Here is a 20,413-nt window from a genome sequence, read left to right as displayed (position 1 = left end):
TGACTTTATAACATAACTTTTGTGATAAATTATACTTATTTTACCCTATTATTGTTTCAATTCTGAGCCACTGAAGAGCATTAATAGGTGTTTGTCCTGAAATTGGTTGATAATAACCTTTATATTGAGATGTGTTTTCATGGAGCTTTGTACTCACCACACTATTGGCTTTGCATGTTTTTGCATCCAATGTTGCTAAAACCAACTGAAATATTAGCTGTCATGACATCTACATAATTCTGAAGTGCATATGTATTATCTACAGTTGGGTGAAAAGTTTAATACCCATGATTAGTATATGTAATGTCATGGTAATTTAATGTGTTCTTTAAATTGTTCTTGTGGAATAATTGCACAGCATACATGTTAATGACAAAGGAACTCAGTAAGGATCTAAGAAGGAGAATTATACATTTCCACAAATTAGGAAGGTCTCTTGGAGCCATTTCTAAACAAATGCAGATTTCAAAATTTATCAGTTCCACTTTGCCAACGTCAGAAAGAAGGCTCAAACTGTCAGCCACAGATGGGAGGAAATTGGTTAGGGTATTAAGGAACAACCCAGGAACCACCAAGACTCAAGCCTGCCATGAACTAGAAATTGTTGGAACAGCAGCTTAACTGTCCACAGTGAAATGGGTTTTACAACACCATGGATGGTAAGGGTGCCAACCAAGAAGGAAACCTCTGCTCCAAAACTCACATCTTCATTCTCAAATGAAGTGTATACACATAGAAGCCAAATGCCTTCTGGAGAAAAGGTTTTTGGTCAGACGAGACAAAGATTAAGTTATTTAGTCACAATGTGAAGTTGTATTCTTGGAGGAGTAAAGGTGATACTCTCTAACCTAAGAATACTCTGACAGCTGCTGGTGGTAGCATCATACTCTTGGGCTGCTTTGCTGACATTTGTATTGGTACATTGCAGAACATGTATGGGACAATGAAGAAGGAGGACCTCCTCAAATCAATAGCTAAATGGCTGAAACTTGGACACAGTTTAATGTTCCAACAGGAAAATGATCCCAAGCACACATCAAAATTGGTTTTGGAAAATATAAAGCCCATGCCAGGAAACCAAGCATTTTAAACGAACTCAACTAATTCTGCCAAGGAGAGTGGTCAAATATCCAGGGAGATACAACAGCGTCATCATGTATTGCCAAACAAACAAAAAAACAAAACAAAAAATGAATCAAAAGAGAGCAAAAACACTTGGCTTGCTACAGGTTTATCTTTTCTTGAACTATTCTCAAATGTTAAGCCAGGAGTGTCTGATTTTATTTCATGTACTCAGTTTCATCTGAAATGTTATAGAAAGCAGTTTTTTCTCTTTCTTTTGGTGTCAAGAAGTGCATGCATATTGTAAAACACTCATGATGATGAACAGCCTGTTTTCCACAATATGCCAGGGTCTTTCCATATTTAATAAGTCTGTTATCTGTATTTGTTCTTGCAGTTCAGAATCACAAAATCTTCACATGGTGATAAGTTTGTCTTGGTAATTAAAAAAAAACACAAGAAGTTTTTTTTATGATCTGAGCAAGTGGTTAAATCGTTTTCTTATTTAAAATTAGAATTGCCAGTGATTCTACTAAGTTTTATATTTGCAAAGTTAATCATTGTATAGCATTTGACCTTATGGTTGAATGAATCTGGCCTGTAGTGTATCTGGATCCTGTAAGCCTTGTATTTGCCCTTTCAAATATTTTTACATTCATGAACTTTTTTTTTTTTTTTAAATACCACCACCCACCAACAAATAGCTTTAGATACACATCATTGGGTCAATAATTATGATCCAGTAATTCCAGCAAATCCAGTTCTCCATAGTATTCTGAAAAGTGGGATTCTACATAATGTGTTTACTTTAGGTACTTTGATTATACAACTAAAACAATATCAAGTTACTGTAGTATGGTTAAACATTTTACATCCATAAAAAGCCCAGTGTGCAGCTCCACTTTTTGTGTACCAAATCTGTAACAGATCACAGGTACAGACTCACCATCATGTCCAATTTTTTGTATACAAATTGTAAATTAAAACCACTAAAATGTGATGGCCTACAAACATAAGAGGAGAAACACAAGTAAAAGAAAACTATATTAATCATTTCTAGGGTTTAAGTTGGAAACATTCAATATGCATCACTGTAAAACACATTAACCGACATACTATAGAGGAAGATCCTAAAGACAGAAATGAAATGGGGAGCGATTCATAGTAATGTTACTATAAAGAAGAGCTGCATTTTTTAGTCCTGATTCTCTAGCATTGCATTTGGAGCATGCAAGCAGGAAGTGGTTTCCAGTTTGCTCCACATAACTAAAGGCATTCTTACGAATCACATTTCACTGAGAAATACTCACAGCAACAGCAGAGAAAGTCAAGGTGCAAAGCAGCTGCTACAAACAGATTATGAAAATGTGTAGTTTTAACAGTCATCTCAATTTATTTCAATTGAATTCAATTTTATTTATACAGCACCAAATCCCAACAATCACCTCAGGGGTGCTTTATATTACAATATATATTTTGAGAGCATCTTGCCTCTGGCTGCTCTCTTTCCTTCCTGTAGGGACAACCCACAGGAGTGTACCCTCACCTCTTCCTGCTGAATCACATGTTGGCACACCTGCATTTTATCAGATCATTTCCTGCACATGAAAGAACTGCTTCTCATTCCTTCTCGATTCATCACCAGATCGTTATAGCTATCAAAGCGGTAAGAGACTTTGAATGCTCAGATATGCCCCCCACTGATCCAGTCTGCTTTTGCTCAACCACAAAAACATACACTGCCTGTTGGAAATACTTCTCAGGTAAGAATCCTCTGAAAAGATGTTTACCTGTGACTGATCGGAAACTACAGTATAGAAATTTGCAAAATTCACTTTTGTTTAGCATTAAAACATGTTGAGCACACTTCTGCAAGTTCTTGCATTATTTGGGAATAAAACTTCATCAATCATTTTTTTCAATGTATCTTTTGACATAAGTAAGCTTGACTTTAGGACAAAGGGTTTGCCGTGGGAATAAAGGAAGTCTGCTATCTTGTCTTGAAGGTCGGTGTTAGTTTGCTTTAATACAGCTTGTCTGCTCCTGTCTACTTACCCTCACCCTTTGAACACAAGCTGGCATGCAAGGTTTTATCCTCTCTGTGAATGGTCAGGATCTCTTTATTTGCAGAAACATTTAAAGATGCTTACATGTCTCTGACTGGATCTTGTGTGCGGGCGGGTTCAGTATTTGTGCATACAGTGCATGCAAGATTAACATCTTGTTTATGTCAGAGCAGCTTTCTTCCTCAAGCATGAAATCACCTCCTACTTTTTTGTGTTTTGTAGCTAAGGAGACCATTTATTGATAATGTGGCCCTACATCACACACATGCAAAGAGTTGCCTGTTTTGTTTCATACACAGTGATAAATCAGTGCGGTACTAAGACAAAGGAAAAAGTAAAATACATATATTAACACGACTGCAAAACCTATAACCACAGCTGTTAGTTGTCTTCTCATAATGATTCCTATGAATGCTGTAAACAGTTTTTTCTTGACAAAGTAGCACAAAATCTTTCTGCTTGGCTGGATGCCATTAGAGGTTAGGATGGGAATTGTTTCACACACTGTGCAACAATGAAAAAGGAGTGGATCCACTGTAGTGGTTCAAAAATGTTCTTGACACAAGAAATTTTAAAGGTTTCAAGACCAGGAGAAGACACAAATTACGAAAGGCATCTGGTGTAAAATTGGTGGCAAAGGTAACATCTGTCTGTTGTGGTGACCCCTTGGGAAGTAAGGGAGCAGCTGAAAGCACCTACAGTTTATGGACTTTGATTTATTTTGAATCCAACCAAGTGGCCACTTCAGGAAGTGCAGGTTTTTTGCACTCCCTGAATGGAATAGGAAAGGATAGCTTTTACTCAAAAAAGCTCACTAACCATGGATATGTTGTCTTTTTTCTGCTTTCTTTACAACTGTATGCTGGATATGAATTTATATATCTCAGCCACTAGATGTCAGATTTGTATATATTATTGACGTCACCTCAGAAACACTCGCACAGTCTGTTTTTTGTCAGTTGGACTTTCAGTAGAAACCTACCAGTAGAGATATGCTATCTGCCATAAATACAGTAGTAGCCTGATTTGCAAAAACATGATATGACATGCATTGCTTTGCTTGAAGTCTAGAAGATCTAAGCAGTTGTGTAGGCAGCAGGTACATTGTGTGTCTTTCCTCTGCATCCATGATTTTTCTTATCCATAATGCCATGGCTAAACTTTGATCATGTGACCAATACACGTCAATCAATCAGGAAACACTGGAGCTATGACCTAATAAGAGTATATACAGAATAAAAAAATAAAATAAATAAGAATGGGATACAATATAAATATAAATAGAGTAAGAAGATAAAAAAATGAATAAGAATAAAATCAATAAATATTAGGTAAAACCTAAATTAATAATATAAATAGAATAACAGGATACAACAAACACGTTTCTTTGTACCAAAGAAACGTGTTTGTTTGTTTGTTTGTTTGTTTTAAATCAAATCTACACTTTTCACTTAATAATTTTGAGGTGGGGGCTGATGGAACCTTATCTCCATCAGCTACCACGTAAAAATTACCTTTTTGGGAATTTGGGCTGTGTTCCTTAAATTTTGTAATATGGAAAGACATTTCTTTTCAGCTCCTCATGTGGGCACCATGCCTCTCCCTGCCTTAACTGGTGTGCTTCAGTGTGGGGCGTGGATATGTGAGTACCTCTTCTCTTCCCTTTCCCCCTGAACTGTGCTGGCCAGTGCATTTGATATGAGGTTCTTGCTGCAATCCTGGACCTTGACCACCACTGTGTTCGACCCTCTGGGACATGGTGGGCACCTGTGTTCAGGTAGCAGAGAGGTTGGGGGGGTCATGTGGGCACCCTGTGCTGCTGGGGTTGTGCCAGCTGGTATATTTCCTGAGCTTTGGGTCTGTTAGGGTTCCCTTAGCTCTTACTGTGCTATGGTTCCTTTTCTTTGCAGTCCATACTGCTTGGGTGAGACCAGGATGTGTTGTGTGGCCTTGGGCACTGGTGGAGGCTTCCCTGCATGTTTTTGGCTCAGCACCTTATTATCCACTCTGTCCTGGTATTCACTGTTGGTTGGGGCCACTTGGGGTTTCTGGGTTTGTGTGGGTTCTCGTCATCCTCCGTGTGTTAGTGTTCAGGTTCCTTTGATTTGCGTGACCGTGGTGGTGGGAGCACATGTGTTCTCGTGGTGTGAAACATCTATACAAGATGATGGAAACTAATCCTGTAGCTCATGGCACATATGACATTTGAGTTTGCTACCTGTTTCATCATTACATTTCATTACAGTAATACAATAAAGAGAAAAAAGAGACTATCAGTTATTCAACAACAAAGTTCTAACACTGTGTTAGCAGCTAAAAGATTAAACTCAAACTCGGTGATTCAAATAACATAAAGTGTATTATTCAGAAGCAGAACTGTCTGCATGACAATTTTATTTTTGTTCAACTAGACAATACTTGAAAGCCGACTCTATTGCGTGCATGACTTGCATCTCTAACAGTGTATTTCAAAACTGCAAACATGCATATTGAAAAAAAACAAAAACATTTTGCAGTACATTAAGTTTAGTTCCTCAATTATTTTTATTCAGTTAATGCTTTTGTGACTGACATTAATACAAGCAAAACAATGTTCCTGGAAAATAATCAGTGACAAATGTGAACCCATAGACTTCATGTTACTAAACAAACACAATGCACTCTTTGTAATTTGCTGTATGGATTACATGCTTGCAGAGTATTAGGATAAAATGCTTATTATAACCTAATCTAGTGTATTTTATAGTCTACTAGCCTTTGTTATATATTACACATCCATAAATATAATATAATGTTTGGTTTTTAGAATACGATTATTTGATTTACTTTATAAACAGTTTAATTGTCTATTGTCCTTCCTGTGCTTTTGGCTGTGGCTCCTCTTCTGTTTGAGTTGGTGGGACGCCCTCTAAGAAGGTACAGAAGTACTTTGGTGTGTTTAAGTCAGGCTTCCTTAACAGCAAGTAGCATTTTGGAAAGTAGTAGGCTGCCAACAGTCCAAAGTTGCTTGCCAGGCTGAAATAAACATGGACAATTGACCCGTTCTTGTTATTATCTCTGTTGTTTTCTGTGTAGATTGGAATAAAGATCACCCAAATGACACAGTAGATCAGGGTGGAAAAGGTGATGTCTCTGGCTCGATTATACTGATGAACAGGCTTCACTGCCATGAAGGTGCACATGAACGATGCAAGGGCCATTGCACCATTGAAACCTTGCATTAAGGCAAATCCAATCAAAGGTGAAACAGGACACGAGAGGAATGATTCTACAAAGTCTATTGTCATATTTGCCACATATTCAGACAACAAAGGTCCTTCTTGAACAAACCAGCCACAGAGACCAGCCTGCACAGCGCAGCAGATCAGCACAAACAGCCAGCTCACAGGGCCTCTTAACAAATGCAGGTGAGAGGCAGCCATCTCTGGGAACTCTGTCACATAGAGTATCTGTTTGAAAAGAAAGGTTACCATTAGTCTTGTACTGTGTACATCGGTTCCACAGTATATTATGCACGCTCCCACATAGGCAATAATTACACAAACGTTTGGGGTTGTATCAAGTCACAGTTAGGTGGTTAGAAATTCATATTCTACAAAACTAAATAAGAAAGCAACTATATCAGTCATTACAAGGCTAGTTTTATAGACCTCAGAAACTGCCGTTTCGTGTTTTTACTTAAGTGCATTTGAAGTGATTTGTTGGCAGTATTTTTGAATACACCAAAGTTGTTAATTATATTTTTTTTAATGATGTTAATCTGCTTTACAATCCCAGCTGGGAAATTTCAATTTTTTTTCTCTCACTAAAGCTGATTCTGTAGTTTCTCTATACTGCCATCGGGAGGCGGCATTTCACCAGTCTTAACTCACCTGTAGTGAGAATAAAAGGATAATGGAGAGGTTGACAGTCTGGAAAAAGGAGGTGAAGGGCAGCTGAAGACGACACACCACATCCCCTGGCGCCCCCAGGAAAAACAGCAGACTGAGGCATGCTCCCATCAGGCCAAGCACAGCCACAAAACTCAAGGGACCCCCCGAGGCCATTACCAGGGGGGTCCCTCGGTGCATCAGGAACATGACACCCACTGCACCCTGACATACCACCAGCAGCGTACCAACCAGCATCATTATCACAGCATCCTGGCTGTGCCACTCAAAAAACTTAAAGATGGGGTCAGTGCAGTTTGTGCTGCGATGCTGGGACCACTGACGGTTGGGACACTTAGTACACTGGGTGTCGTCTGTGAGTGAGAAAGCACAAAAAACACACACACAGCTCCTCTGTTAATCAAGAGCATAGATAGGACTCATAGGAATGTAACTTAATGTGTTTAGTTGAATACTTTATTATTACTTCATTTAAGTACTTAATTTGAAGTACTTGTACTTTATTTAAGCCTTTTTATGTTATGCTACTTCTGCTTCTACTCCACTATTATTTACAAATATTGCACTTTCTACTTCATACTAGGTCATTTATTTTATTTTAACTTATTATTTTACAGATAAATTACATTATACATTATAAGATCTGCCAGTTATTGAATCTATCAGTAATATTTAGGTAAATAAAATAATCAACAGCTTCAGTGACCAAGTATCACAATCTATATGATTTCACATAACATGTATATAAAAATAACAGAAAATTGCTCACTCAACACAGCTTTGTGTTGGATAATATTACACAGCACAATTTATCATTTGATGGGAGACAGGCCTGAACATCAGCCTGAAAATTGTGCCCAGTGGCATTTTATACTGAGTTTAATTTATGATTAAATATTCTGAGTCCCAAGTTTTTGCCTTTGCCTGTTTTCCTGGCTATTCAATTATTCAATTATAATAGCATCACTCTGAAAACTTTAGCAGTGCTGGCAGGTAGAGGCACTCTCATTATGGTTATTTTTTAGGTTATACTAAATTAACCTGCAGGTTTATTTTATGAGAAATGCGTGAGAGTATCTATCTCCGACAAGAATTCAAATAAGCAAGGTCCGATATGTGAGACAAGAATGAACAAATACATTACCATTTTTTGCCTGGTAAGTGCCAGCAAGACAGTCAATGCAGTCAAAACAGCAGGAATGGAAGCCTTTGACTCTGTGGACCTGACCTGTGTCACATTTTGCTGAACAGTTTGATGTAGGAACCTGCAAAAGTTGTGGTAAATAATTCAGGAATTCAAACTGGGTCATGATTTCACTAAATTGGTTGAAATACCTTTTACACAATTTATTTTTTTAAAAAGTTACCTTGTTAGCTGGCCAATTAAAGAGGGCCTCATTCAGGAACAGTTTCTCTTCGGTATAATTTCCCACAGTTTTAAAATTCACTTTCGATGGGTCTTTCCAGTCCCACTGAATGACATTGTAACCCATGTTTGGGTTGCCATTATCGTCAAACTCTATACGTATGCCATTTATGTTAACAGAAGTGTTCCTTAAAGTCTCCAACAGCTGCAAAATTATGATTTTTTTTTTTAATGATTTGATTATTGTTGTTATTGATAAACTTGATTGCAAATTTTGTGCAGTCACCCATATACTAGAAAAAATAAAATAAATCACCTTCCAGGGATAGATTTTGCTTCCAGATCCCCACTTACAGGCAGTTGAATTGCACTCCAGCAGGTTATGCAGTGCCTGTGCTACACTGTAAACAGAAGCATACACACTGAAAGCTGATGTCTGCACTGCAGGTGCTTCCACTATGCTAATGTTGTCTGGTGACAATTTCCAGCAGTGTGGGCAGCGATTGTTTGGATGATTAAGATTTGTAGTTGGAGTGGATGTCTTTGCACGCTCTGCACTGAGTTTCTTGAAGAGCTCCATTGCATAATGACTGAACAAGCTGAGCGTGCCTATTTTGTCAAGGAATCCGACGACTGTTCCAATTGTTTCAATGTTGGGCAGAGAAGTCACTTGAGCATCGATGGTCCAACTTGTGCTGGCAATCCATACAGCTGTTAAATTACTCCTGATAACCTGGAATAAATTAAATGATTGACTGGTACTGAACAAATTCTGACCACTAATAGAAAATAATACATTTCTTAGTTGCTTTAGATATCTGCTTCACCAACCTCTTTAAAAAAGATTTCACTTTGCTCTGGAAGAGTGAACACCACCACCACTCCAACTTTAGTCTCTTTTATATTGCCTATAATGGTTTCGATCGCTGGTTTGGGGTCAGTGTACACTGGAATCAGGCCCTGATAGGCCACACAGATAGAAGTGTTGTCTGCCAGTTTGGTGAACATCTGCACACCTTGTTGCCCGTACTCCTCATCACTGCCCACAATTGCCACCCAGTTCCAGCCAAATTTCTCTATTAGCTTTATTATGACATCCACTTGCAATTTGTCACTGGGCACCGTACGAAAGAATGACGGGTAGGAAACATCATCACTGAATTTGTCACTGGTGGCTCCATAGCTAATCTGGTGCAAGTATAAAAAACTAAAAATTAGCGTTGTTTACCTGTACTCACTGTTGACATATTGGATAATACCTAATATATCATGGTAAAAAATGTTAAATTAACTAAACAGGAAATTAATTAATTTTCTGTGATATAACCTGGCACAAATCCTTAGATCTACCTGTAAGAGTTACCTTTACATTTGAAATATTTATTGTCAGATCTTTGCATTAATAGAAACTATGCTTTAAATCTTAAGATGTATGTGTATTCAAACCTGTGGCATCAAAAAGAATCCCAGGAGTTTTCCAATGACTGACACCATTTCTGAGACATAAGGACCAATCACTGCAGCTACGCTGGTCTCATAGTCAGTGTAATTACACTGCACAGGTAGTTCTTGGTTGGATTTTGCAGTAAGAAAAGACAGAGTGGGCTTTATAATGACTGATGCTTGTGTGCATGTGTCATAGATTTCATAACCTAACTTGATGCCAGGGAGGAGAGTCTGGTTTCCGTTGATTTCATCCACTGTGTATTTCATGGCTATAGCAAGTCCCAGTACAAGATCATTTAAACTGTTCAGCCACAAGCAGAAAACGGTAGAAGTCATGATAAGTTAGGGTTAGTGTACACTGTCATTTATATATGTGATGAATTTTTCTTAACCATCCTTACCTTTCACAGCTTATCTGGTTGGGCTCTGTTATGTCACTGAGGCTGCTGGTGACATTGTTAATGGGAAAGAGCCCTCCGAGCATAATGTCCCCAGACAAACTGAAGAGGTTGGTAGAAATGTTGCTGACCCATTCAGGAAAACTCTCACTGCAGCTCAGTGTAAAGAAACAGCACAAAACCAGCAGAGTGAAACGTGAAGCCATGATCCCAATAAGTGTTAGACTGAAGGCACAGTACTGACATTAGTGTATTTTCTTGTCAGAGCATCATGACAGATAGTTTTATGCAAATTCACCCATAAGTCCATATGCCCTCCCTCGCCTGTCTGACCAAACCTGACAGTTTAGGAAGAGCAAATCGCAAATAAAAACAAATACATGTGTAGTATGACCTGATATGAATCTTTTCGTACAATCTTTTTAGAATTTTTTTTGATGATGTTAAAAAGACTCTAATGATTTTCACACAGTTAAGATATTGCATTTAATTGTCACGCTCCTAGATGAAACCATAGAGACACTATGTTATTACTCTATGTTAGCGTGTATGCTGCATCAGCGGTGTTCATCTTTCATGACATTTTCATTACATTTGTTTGTGGTTTGGAATTTGTCTTTTTTTCTTTGTGGGTTTTTCCTTTTTTTTTTGGTGTATCAGTCTTTCATGAGATGAGCACACACAGTAAACTCCTATGTGTCAACTTACTGAGATGTTATCACAGCAACACCTTGCATGTCCAATGTTATGGTTTTGCAAGTTGGTTGCTTTTGGTCATTTACGTGAAAATATATAGTGACAAACCCAAGAGGCCACAAAAACTACTCACATGTTTAAAGTTGTGGTGATGTTGAACATTATATTATGATCTGTTTTTGTTCATTTTTTTTTTTTAAATTTACCTCACTGTTGGCTTTGCATGTGTATTTGCATGTAATGTTGCACAAAGCAGGTTCATGCAAAAGATATTTGAATAAACCTACAGCAGACATATAAGTAAGCTCTTTTAAATGTTCATTAAAAAATATCCTGTACAAACTTTGAAGGTTTTGTTCATAATTCAGTTGCCTTTAAAAAATATTACAGGTTCAAATTATCTGTATTTTAAAAATATTTGGTAACATATTTAAAAAAAAAAACATATGGCTATTCCTGTTTTAACGTGCATGTATCCCATAAAAGATCTGTAACTTCTATGAACTACAGTCTGAAATGGTGCAAATGTGTAAAGAGACATCTTGCAAGCCTGAGTAAAAGTTTTACACACCACAGACATATTTTCAGTTGATAATTGGCTGACTGGTATTTGTACCAACAAACAGCATAAAAACTGCCCGTGTACTTGATTTGCATCCTTGAGTTTCTACAGAAAGGAGGTGTGGATTCACATGAAGCCAAAGTGAACTGACAGGCTAAGTGTTGTTTTCTTTAGAGTGCATGTTATTTGGTAAAACTGGAATCAATATTAAGACACTGAGCTAAAAACAAGCCCAACTAGGTAATTATATTATTAACTAATCAACATTAATAAATAAATAAATAAATAAACTTGGCTTGCTTCAAGTTTATTTTCTTTCCTGGAGTTATTAACACAAGGCCTTGAATTGTTCTCAAATGTGTTCATGGACCACAAACAGTTCAGGTTAGGCTAAAGTAAGCCAGACCTGTTAAACCCTTCCATAATAATCGGCTTTAAGAAAGCATTTCCTGTCCTTTCTCTTTCTTGTAGTGTAAACGAGTAGAAGTACAGTACTATGAAAAAGCCATCCCTCTTTTCATTATGTTGAAATAGGTGCAGTGACTTATTAAAAATTTGCAAACATAAACAGAAATACAGGATATAAGGCAAAAGCACAGTTTGTATTCTTCATAGAGGATGAGTTATTCAAAGCTCTTCTTTGAATATTGGCATTGCATTTTTTCCATCCTCTGTAAAGATACCACACTCCTTCAATAATGTTGAGGTCCAGGATATTGGGAGGTCAATCCATAACTGATATTGTGCATTTTCCATCCAGTGTTTGGGATCATTGTCATGCTGAAAAGTGAAACTGTTGGCAATGGAACGAGGGGGCTAAAAATCTGATTGTGCTTTGTTGTGTTTATAATTCCATCTATTTTGACAAGCTCTTGTACCTCTCCGGACAATCTCTGATGACGATTTGAAATAAAATTTTATAGTTCAGCCTTTTCTCCCTGTTTTCCACCCTTAAAAATGCTTTTCTGATGCAGATGCTCCTCTTTAATCCTGTGGAAGGTTTTTGTAATTTTTTTTCTTTTTCCTAATGAACAGACACTGTTCATCTACTATAGAAACTTTTTTTTCTTGCCACGTATTAACAGAAGTAGCCAAGGACCTGAAGATACAATTTAAAATTGGCTCTTTTCTAGCTTATCTTTGACTTGTGGACACAAAACTGGTTAAAAAAAAGATCCCTCTGAAAATGGTCAGGTTCAAGGACCGGACTGAAAACGAGTGAGGCAGCAAATTTCCAAAGAAAAATTTTGAAAGGCCTTCAGAAAACCTGGAGAACTATTGTTTAAGACCATTTAAAACATTATGAGAAACTCTGGCTCCCTGGAAGCAAAATATAAAGCAGTGAGTTGTGCTTGAGACTTTTGGACAGCTCTGTATTTTGTGAAATGATTACTTTTAATGAACCATCTATTTAAGTTTACTGGCTGATAATGAAAAGTCTGTTTTAATATTTCTGCAGTATTCCACAATCAACAAATCTGCTGTTGTTCTGGGTGCTTTTATATTGCACACATCAAAGCCCAAAACACTCAAAAAATGAATGAGGGGGATTGTTCAGTGTATATTAATTATTTATTTTCATTTTACTTAAAATATATGTTTTTGTTAAGTTAACATATGTTTTTCTAATCAAGTCTACGTAATTGTGTCTATTATTCAACGTACATAATACTAATGTGTTACTTGATGGCATAACATTTAAGTTAAGTCAATTAGGATCGATATACTTTGTATATCCACAAGGTGGCAGTAATGCAAAAACAGTTGTAATAAAACCGCGAAGAACAACAAGGTTTCACGGCTTGTGCCTGCTCATGCGCAAGACTTCAAATTTAACTTGGAAACGTTGTTTTGGCGCCAAGCTGCTGTTTCTTTGAGAGGTAAGACCACTTTTTTCTTTGACTATGTTGTGTAGTATCTACATGTCGAGCATGGTTATATTTTGCGTTTGTCTTACAAGACATGTTATATCGTTTGCGTGCGCTTGTTCTACATTAGTTTTACTGGGTCCTGGACATGCTTATTTTGTGGACTGTGTAAGAAACATTTTTTATTGTTTTTTGTTTTATTAAGGGATTAGCTACAGGGGTTCATGGGGTTATTTTTTCAAGGGGTTATTTTTTCATTTGCTTTCTTGGGATTCCTTTACTGTAATCCGAGAGTCATAAATATCGAATAGGATAGCAAGGATAGCATAAAGTGACATTTAAAATCCAAAAAGCCAAGGGCGAAAGCCACTGTGACACCATTGTTATGCTCTATCAGTAATCTGTATTATGTAAAAATGGTCTGTAAATACAGCATGTTTCCTAGCGGAGTTATACATATCAACATAGTTATAAATTACAGTTTGTCAAATCACACACTTAATTTTTTAAATAAAATTATTCACGACATATGAGTGAACAGACAATGGAGGTCGACAGACCTGGTGATAATTGCTTCTATAGAAAATTAGCACATGGCAGTGTCAATCTCTTGCTTTTCTTCTGAGTAGTATTTTATTTAGTTGTAATTCAATCAATAATTTGCTTCTTGAAATTAAGTAATGAATTTCTTGTTTTACTTTATAAATTTCAGATCCGGGCCTTTACCTGCTCCCTCCTATACTGATGTGGTGTATGTGGTACTGCTGAGCTTGTATGTGGTATGTGAACTGTTATACTTTTAAAAACAAAACTGTTTTATAAGTTAAGTTTTCTTTAGTGACCCATCCCATGCCCGTGTTATTTCTTCTCCAGATCTGAACCATTGTAAAGGTTGCAGTTCAAGGGCCTGAGGTATGAAATTCTTTTCAGATCAGCTGTGATCAATATTTTTGGAACTTGATAAATAACAATAAAAGCTGTAATGGCTCCATTAGCATTTTGTGTAAATGTTTGTGTTAAAATTATAGCTTTAATGAGGTCTTTCTACATTAGTTTTAGTTATAAAGTATGTATATGTGTACATATAGTATGTATATTTACAGTACAGTATGTTGTGTTTGTTGACATGTTTTCAGGTGGAAGCAGAATTTGTGAGGATTACTACTGCTCCACTTGTTCCAAGGATTTTTACACAACTTGACCAATACACTGACCAGCTCATAAAAGTCTTCAAGAAAAAAGGAGGCGCTGCAGTGAAGAAAATTAGACAAATTTTGGCCCCAGCCACAAAGGTGCGTTATTCAGCAAATTCAGTTATACAGCAAAATATTATGGCTAATAAGATCACTTTCAAATTTAAACAGCTAGTGTATGGTAGCTGCACATTGCACTTACATTTATATTAAGCAAGACAGAGTTTGGTACTCAAAACTTTGGAAAATTAAAATTACCTAAACATATGTAAAATCTGATCCCTCAATTTCGGGTTAAACCATAAGTGAATGGTTTTTATGTTAAAGATCAGTTTTTGAATGCAAAAAAGATGATGTATTAGTTTGTCTTTACCTCCATTATAGACATATATAATGTGGTGGAAACCCTGCCCAACAGGTTAACTATTCATGTCCATGTGATGATTAGTTGGTCTTGTGTACATGTCTATCTGTGCAGTGGATATGTCATTCATTTTGCGTATAATGTGAGTTTGTGTCATCCTAAAGTATTTCTGTTTTCTCTTCCTGTATCTCTGCCACTCTCTACAGAAGGAAACTATTGAAAAGGGGAGGGAGTGTGTCCTCAGGGCACTATCTTTTTACCCGAATGAAGACCCAAGCATCCTCTTCAAAGAATAATTGGTTGGTAATTTTAGTTTAGTTTTTTATCTGTATTAAACCAAATTTTGAATAACTAATGTTGTTGCATGTTGTAATGTTGTTGTTGTTGTTGTAATTTGCATGGAACCTGTTTAAATGTTTTGGGAAATCTTCTTGTATACCCAAACTATTTATATTTATTGTTGAATCTGTAGTCTAAAATAGTGGCTCACTGGGGTGCATGTTCCTAATATTGTGTTTACTTCATTAAACTGGACGCCATTTTTCTATGTTTTTGTGTCTAAGCTACAGCTACAGCTGTTCAGAGGGAGCTGGAACAAATTACCCTTGCTATCTTCACCATCGAAAGAGTTGATGCCAGCACTCCTCCAGCCGATGTGGGTATAACCATCTCGGGTGTTCTGCATGACCTGGAAGACCTGGCCTCTGCATGTGCACTCTTAATGGGTGGGATATATGCACTGAATCTCAGTTAACCTCAAGACTGAAAGCTTTGTTTGAAGTACTTCAGAAGCTCTTCCTTCATCCTTCATCTGTATGTCAGCAGACTCTTGACCAAGGTACAGATGCTCAAGAATAAACTGAATGAATAAGCCAACCCTTAATTTGGATGATGAATGTTCTGTCAGATGGACAGAAGTTTTTCGGAGGCTGAATGGGAATAAAATGGTAATTTGTTGAAAATGACAGATAAAGGGAAAATTACATTTAACAGAAATTTAGAAAATTTTGAAAAGTTTGTAAACTACTACAATTTGAGAGATTTTACTCTTGGGGGGGGGGATTTAATTGAGATTCAAAGGATTTAATTGAGAGATGATACTGCACCAGAAATGTTGAAGGGTGGTGTGTATATTAGCGTTCAAGGCATATTGTTATGAGGTGGAAATATGTTCATATTCAGTTTGTGCTACATTATGTGCATTGTAAAGGTAATTGCAATACATACTAAGAATAAGGGTAAGTTAGGAATACAGGATGAATGTATATTTTGCGGACTTTTAAAGACGAACAATTGTTTCCATGTTAAAATGTTTACAACTCAAGCTTTTTGCCCAAACACTGGTAAAAAAAACGTTGACAGTGGCAAGTGTTAAATGGTTACTGCTGTGCTGTTGCAAAAAAAACTGAACACTGACAAGCTGTTTTATTGTTAGACCATAATGTTGGCATGTTTTATTAAAGTTTTATTTGGGATGGTGATATAATTTTCTTTGATTGCTAATATCAGTGGACTATTTATTATTATTATTATTATTATTATTATTATTATTATTATTATTATTATTATTATTACATTAATTTTTTTAATTGTGGCTGTTGAGGTGGACACTTCACTTTGCATTGTTAAAGAAAAGCACTTCATTGGCGTTGTGTTACTGGACTGACCCTAAGCAATCATTGCAAATAGCAACTTTGCTATCCATTTTAGACACTAAAAGAAAAAACACTCCACAGACCTTACTAGCATCACATGTGCATAACTCAAGTGTCATCTTATCAACATGTTATGTGGTCTTCAATGTTTTTTTTCTTCTATTTCTGGCAGATACAGACATTTAATTTAAAGTCGTGATGTTGCATCTGTCTACATACTGTTAGTTACTAACCCTAATGAGCTGTCGTGTTTTGTTTCGGACCGGTTTTACACAAATGCTCACTGAATGTGTTGGCAATAAAAGAAATTTAAAAAAATAAGTTGGATGTACTTAATTCATTTGTGTGGAACCTGTTGACAAAATAGATTTATGTAAAACTAATTAGTAAAGCACAAGGTGGCTGAAAATATAATATTTGAATTAATCTAACTTAAATTTAACATTTTACTGCCACAAATAAGAAATGTGTTGAAGTAACTAATCTAAACCATCTAACCTGTAAATATATCATCTATGTTCATACAACATAACTTGATTTAGGTAGTCTTAAATATCTCTTGTTAATCTTAAGTAGTTTTTTAAAATTAGATGAACTAAAGATTTTTGCTTTAAACTAACACAATGCAATTTCGTGGAACCTGTTGACAAAATAATTTTAATTAAAGTCAACGTTCCATTTTTTTGAGTGAACCTTCACATATAGTTAGTTTGAATTCTATCTGATTTGAGCAATTTGTTTTGAAAATCTTAATAGAAATTTTGAGTTTCTCTTCTATTTTTACACCTTGTGAAGTGATCATTGTGTCAGATTTAACCCTGTGGTTGTCTGATTCAGGCCTGTAGACTGTGTGTTTGCTGTTAGCCTTTTTTTTTCTCTTCTATATACCAAACAAATATTTACTCATGTAATCATTTGCCCTTTCAAATATCTTAAAATAACCAATTGTTCAATTGCTGTTTGTTATGGGTTTGGTCACAAAAGTCCTGAAGTATTTTTAACAGGAAAATATTCCAACATCCTTTTTATCTTATTTTAATGTTAATCCCCTCGTGTATTCTCAACTATCTTTTTTACATTGCTGTAAAGTCTGTACTATAAACAAGGAAGCATTTGAGAATGTGAGAGAAGGCAAAAATGAAAGGGAAACAGATTTGTAGTATAATACTATAAGGAAGAGTTTAGTTTTTTTCTCTTTGATGTCTGCATATTCACTTTATGAAAAAATCCTCAAGAGAAGCAGTGGAGGAAGTGGTTTCCAATTTGCCCTACTACTAAAACCATTTTTCAAAATCACATTCCCATTTGATTAGTCACTAAACAGCGCAGAAAGCCACATAGAGACACTGCAATAATATTTCAAATTGAATAAGGTGAAATTTGGTTTTTGGCCACTTATAGAAAACTGTAGTAATTTTGCTCTGCAGGATAACACATTAAGCATTTCTTCAGCATTACAAACTGAAACATTTACAGCCCACTGCTTAGGTTCTTGCATTATATGCAGATCAAACGTCACCATTTTTTGTTGTGTACACTTATCTTTTGACCTGAACAGGCCTGATTTAAAGACGTTTCAGTTACAGGAAGTCATTGTTCAAGAACATAAAGGAGGAGTTTTGCTGCCTATCTTGTTTGTCATCTTGACGTAAGAAGAGCAATGATGAAATGTTTTCTTTAGTGCAGCCTGTCTGCGCCTGTCTGCGCCTGTCTGCTAACCTTCACTCTTTTAACACAAGCTGGCATTCAAACTTTTATCCTTCCTGCAAATCGTCAGGATCACTTTATTTGCAGAAACATTTAAAGATGCTTACATGTCTCTGACTGGATCTTGTGTGAGGGCGGGTTCAGTGTTTCTGCAAGAAGCGCATGCAGATTAACATCTTGTTTATGTTTGAGCAGCTTTCTTCCTCAAGCATAAATTCGTTGTGTTTTGTAGCTAAGGAAAACCTTTACTGTTGATGTGGGCCAACATCACACGTATGCAAACTGTTCCCTGTTTTATGTCAAGCACAGTACTAAGTGAGTGGGGAAGAGGAAAAAGAATACATAAAAAGTCTAACAGCAACAAGGCTTCAGAAGCAGTGCCTCAATCTCATGACTTTCAGTTGTTTTTACTTGCTAATGGTTCTTCTGTGTTTATAAGAAACAATGTTCTTGTGACAAAGTAGGAACAAACTTTCTCTGTGGCCAGATGCCACTAGAGGTCCGCACTGTCTCTCTAAAGATCTGCGTGATGCTAAACACTCTATACAAATATATATATATGTAAATATAAAAACTATAAAGTGTGTCTTCTTGTATGCATCTTGTTTTGTGTATGCTACACCTGAATTTACATAGCTCAGCCACTAGATGTCAGATGTGTGTATTCTACTGGCTTTACCACACACACTCACAAAGTCTGCCTTGTCAGGTGGACAGAGATCTGACACTGTCTAATAAACAGAGGACAGTTATGCATTAAAAGAAAAAAGAAAAGTCTAAGTTGATCAAATTCAGATTAAGATGCATCGCTTTGTTGGCCATGAAGTCTAGAAGGTGTCAGCAGCTGTGTGGGCAGCAGGTACACTGTGTAGCAAGCTGCTGTTTGAACAACTGATAACAGATGGGAGTCAACCTGTTTAAATGTTGAATCTAAGCAGAAAAATGTTTTGTCCTGGAAGTCTGATGCTACATTTCCTGTTTGTCTGTACATTTCCACGGGTGCACTACAAAGAAGGGAACACTCTTGCACAACACTTCTGAGAAACAATCTATAAGGTGTTCTTTGCATCAGGGGAACACCATGTACATGCTGATGTGAAGAAATAGATACTTCTGAACACATTTTCTGCCCTTGTGCCAGCATTAATGCACTGTGGCTGGCAGTGATAATATGCCAATAGTGCCATTGTGTCTGTCCCAAGTGACTGTGACTGTTGCAAAACACTGTCTGAGCTGCACTCCCTCTCTTAGTGAAAGTCAGGAAAATGACTTGCTCTCCCTCGCTTCCTTTGTCCCTCCTTCCCTCGCTGTTCCCCCTCCTCTTTGCCTGCAGAGTGGCCGGATCAGCCTCACTCTCTAATCTTCATTGCTGGCTTGAGAAACACTGGGCCCGTTGTTGACATGTTGGCCTCATACCCCACAGGGGCTGACAAATTATTAGCCAGCCTCTCTGTGCAGAGTGAGGACAACCAGCTAGCCAGGGAGTCTGTGCAGCCGGGCAGCAGAATACTAAACTGTACCAGTGGACATGAGAGCTGTCCTGATCACTGATAGTAGAAGAAACCTGGGGCAACGATGAGCCACCGCCTGTTGTATGACTGCAGGGGCAATTGGTCAGGACTGAACCATATGTGATGTCGCAATCCAAACACGCACATGCAGTGCTTTTACCTCACCTTGAAGAGTTAAATAAAGGATTCATCCTCCCCCATGTCAGCAGTAAAACTTGTTCTTCTTCGTGTCTTTAGGCTGTGTGTAAGCGTCTGCGTGCGTGTGCACCTTGTTGTGTTGCAACCTCTATTTGTACATAGATCCACATGTGCAGTGATACAGTATATAAACAAAGAAACATATTCGTGTGTATTGTTTTATTACATTTACAACCAGTTGACGGCAAGATTTGCCTAGTTAAGTATTATGCAAATACTTAATACTTAAAAAGCTACCACACTGTTCTGTGGAGGTTTATCATCTAGGTACAGCCTACAGGAGTAGCTTGATAAAAATCAAGAAAAACTACACACAGTTTAACTCAGTTCTTAGAATTGGGTTAGCCCTGTCCAAATTCAGAGTGCAAACAGCGGAACAACAGTGTTTGCACTCTAAACTTACTTACCTTCAGGTCAAGGCAAAAAGGTCT

General features: G+C 37.0%; 1 protein-coding gene and 1 long non-coding RNA gene across 3 annotated transcripts; one reads left to right on the top strand and one right to left on the bottom strand.

The window, feature by feature from the left end:
• Positions 1 to 5,974: 5,974 nt before the first annotated feature.
• LOC146387248 (taste receptor type 1 member 3-like) lies at positions 5,975 to 10,434 on the bottom strand. The gene is made up of 8 exons (XM_084928723.1): positions 10,232 to 10,434; positions 9,831 to 10,131; positions 9,216 to 9,572; positions 8,701 to 9,117; positions 8,386 to 8,589; positions 8,163 to 8,283; positions 7,001 to 7,371; positions 5,975 to 6,577 (listed from the first exon to the last, which is right to left on the bottom strand). The coding sequence occupies exons 1-8, from the start codon at positions 10,432 to 10,434 to the stop codon at positions 5,975 to 5,977; spliced, it is 2,577 nt and encodes an 858-aa protein (XP_084784849.1).
• A 3,504-nt stretch (positions 10,435 to 13,938) lies between these two features.
• On the top strand, positions 13,939 to 16,448 carry LOC146387247 (uncharacterized). Of its 2 annotated transcripts, none has more exons than XR_014800178.1 (4): positions 13,939 to 14,133; positions 14,228 to 14,266; positions 14,491 to 14,646; positions 15,481 to 16,448. It is a non-coding gene; the product is annotated as an uncharacterized LOC146387247 (long non-coding RNA). The 2 variants fall into 2 exon arrangements; XR_014800177.1 differs by having other exon boundaries at positions 15,475 to 16,448.
• Positions 16,449 to 20,413: the final 3,965 nt, after the last annotated feature.

The sequence above is a fragment of the Perissodus microlepis genome, chromosome 5 (genome assembly GCF_051167445.1).
Source record: "Perissodus microlepis isolate ML-2025 ecotype Zambia chromosome 5, ASM5116744v1, whole genome shotgun sequence".
Lineage (NCBI taxonomy): Eukaryota > Metazoa > Chordata > Actinopteri > Cichliformes > Cichlidae > Perissodus > Perissodus microlepis.
Note: the sequence above shows the minus strand (reverse complement) of the source record. Positions and strands in the feature narration are given on the sequence as shown.

Coding starts and splice junctions, on each gene's coding strand:
- LOC146387248 (XM_084928723.1), bottom strand. CDS start 10,434: ATGGCTTCACGTTTCACTCTGCTGGTTTTGTGCTGTTTCTTTACACTG. Junction 9,118..9,215: donor GTGAAATCTTTTTTAAAGAG/GTTGGTGAAGCA, acceptor AATTTATTCCAG/GTTATCAGGAGTAATTTAAC. Junction 8,284..8,385: donor TTAATTGGCCAGCTAACAAG/GTAACTTTTTAA, acceptor CAACTTTTGCAG/GTTCCTACATCAAACTGTTC.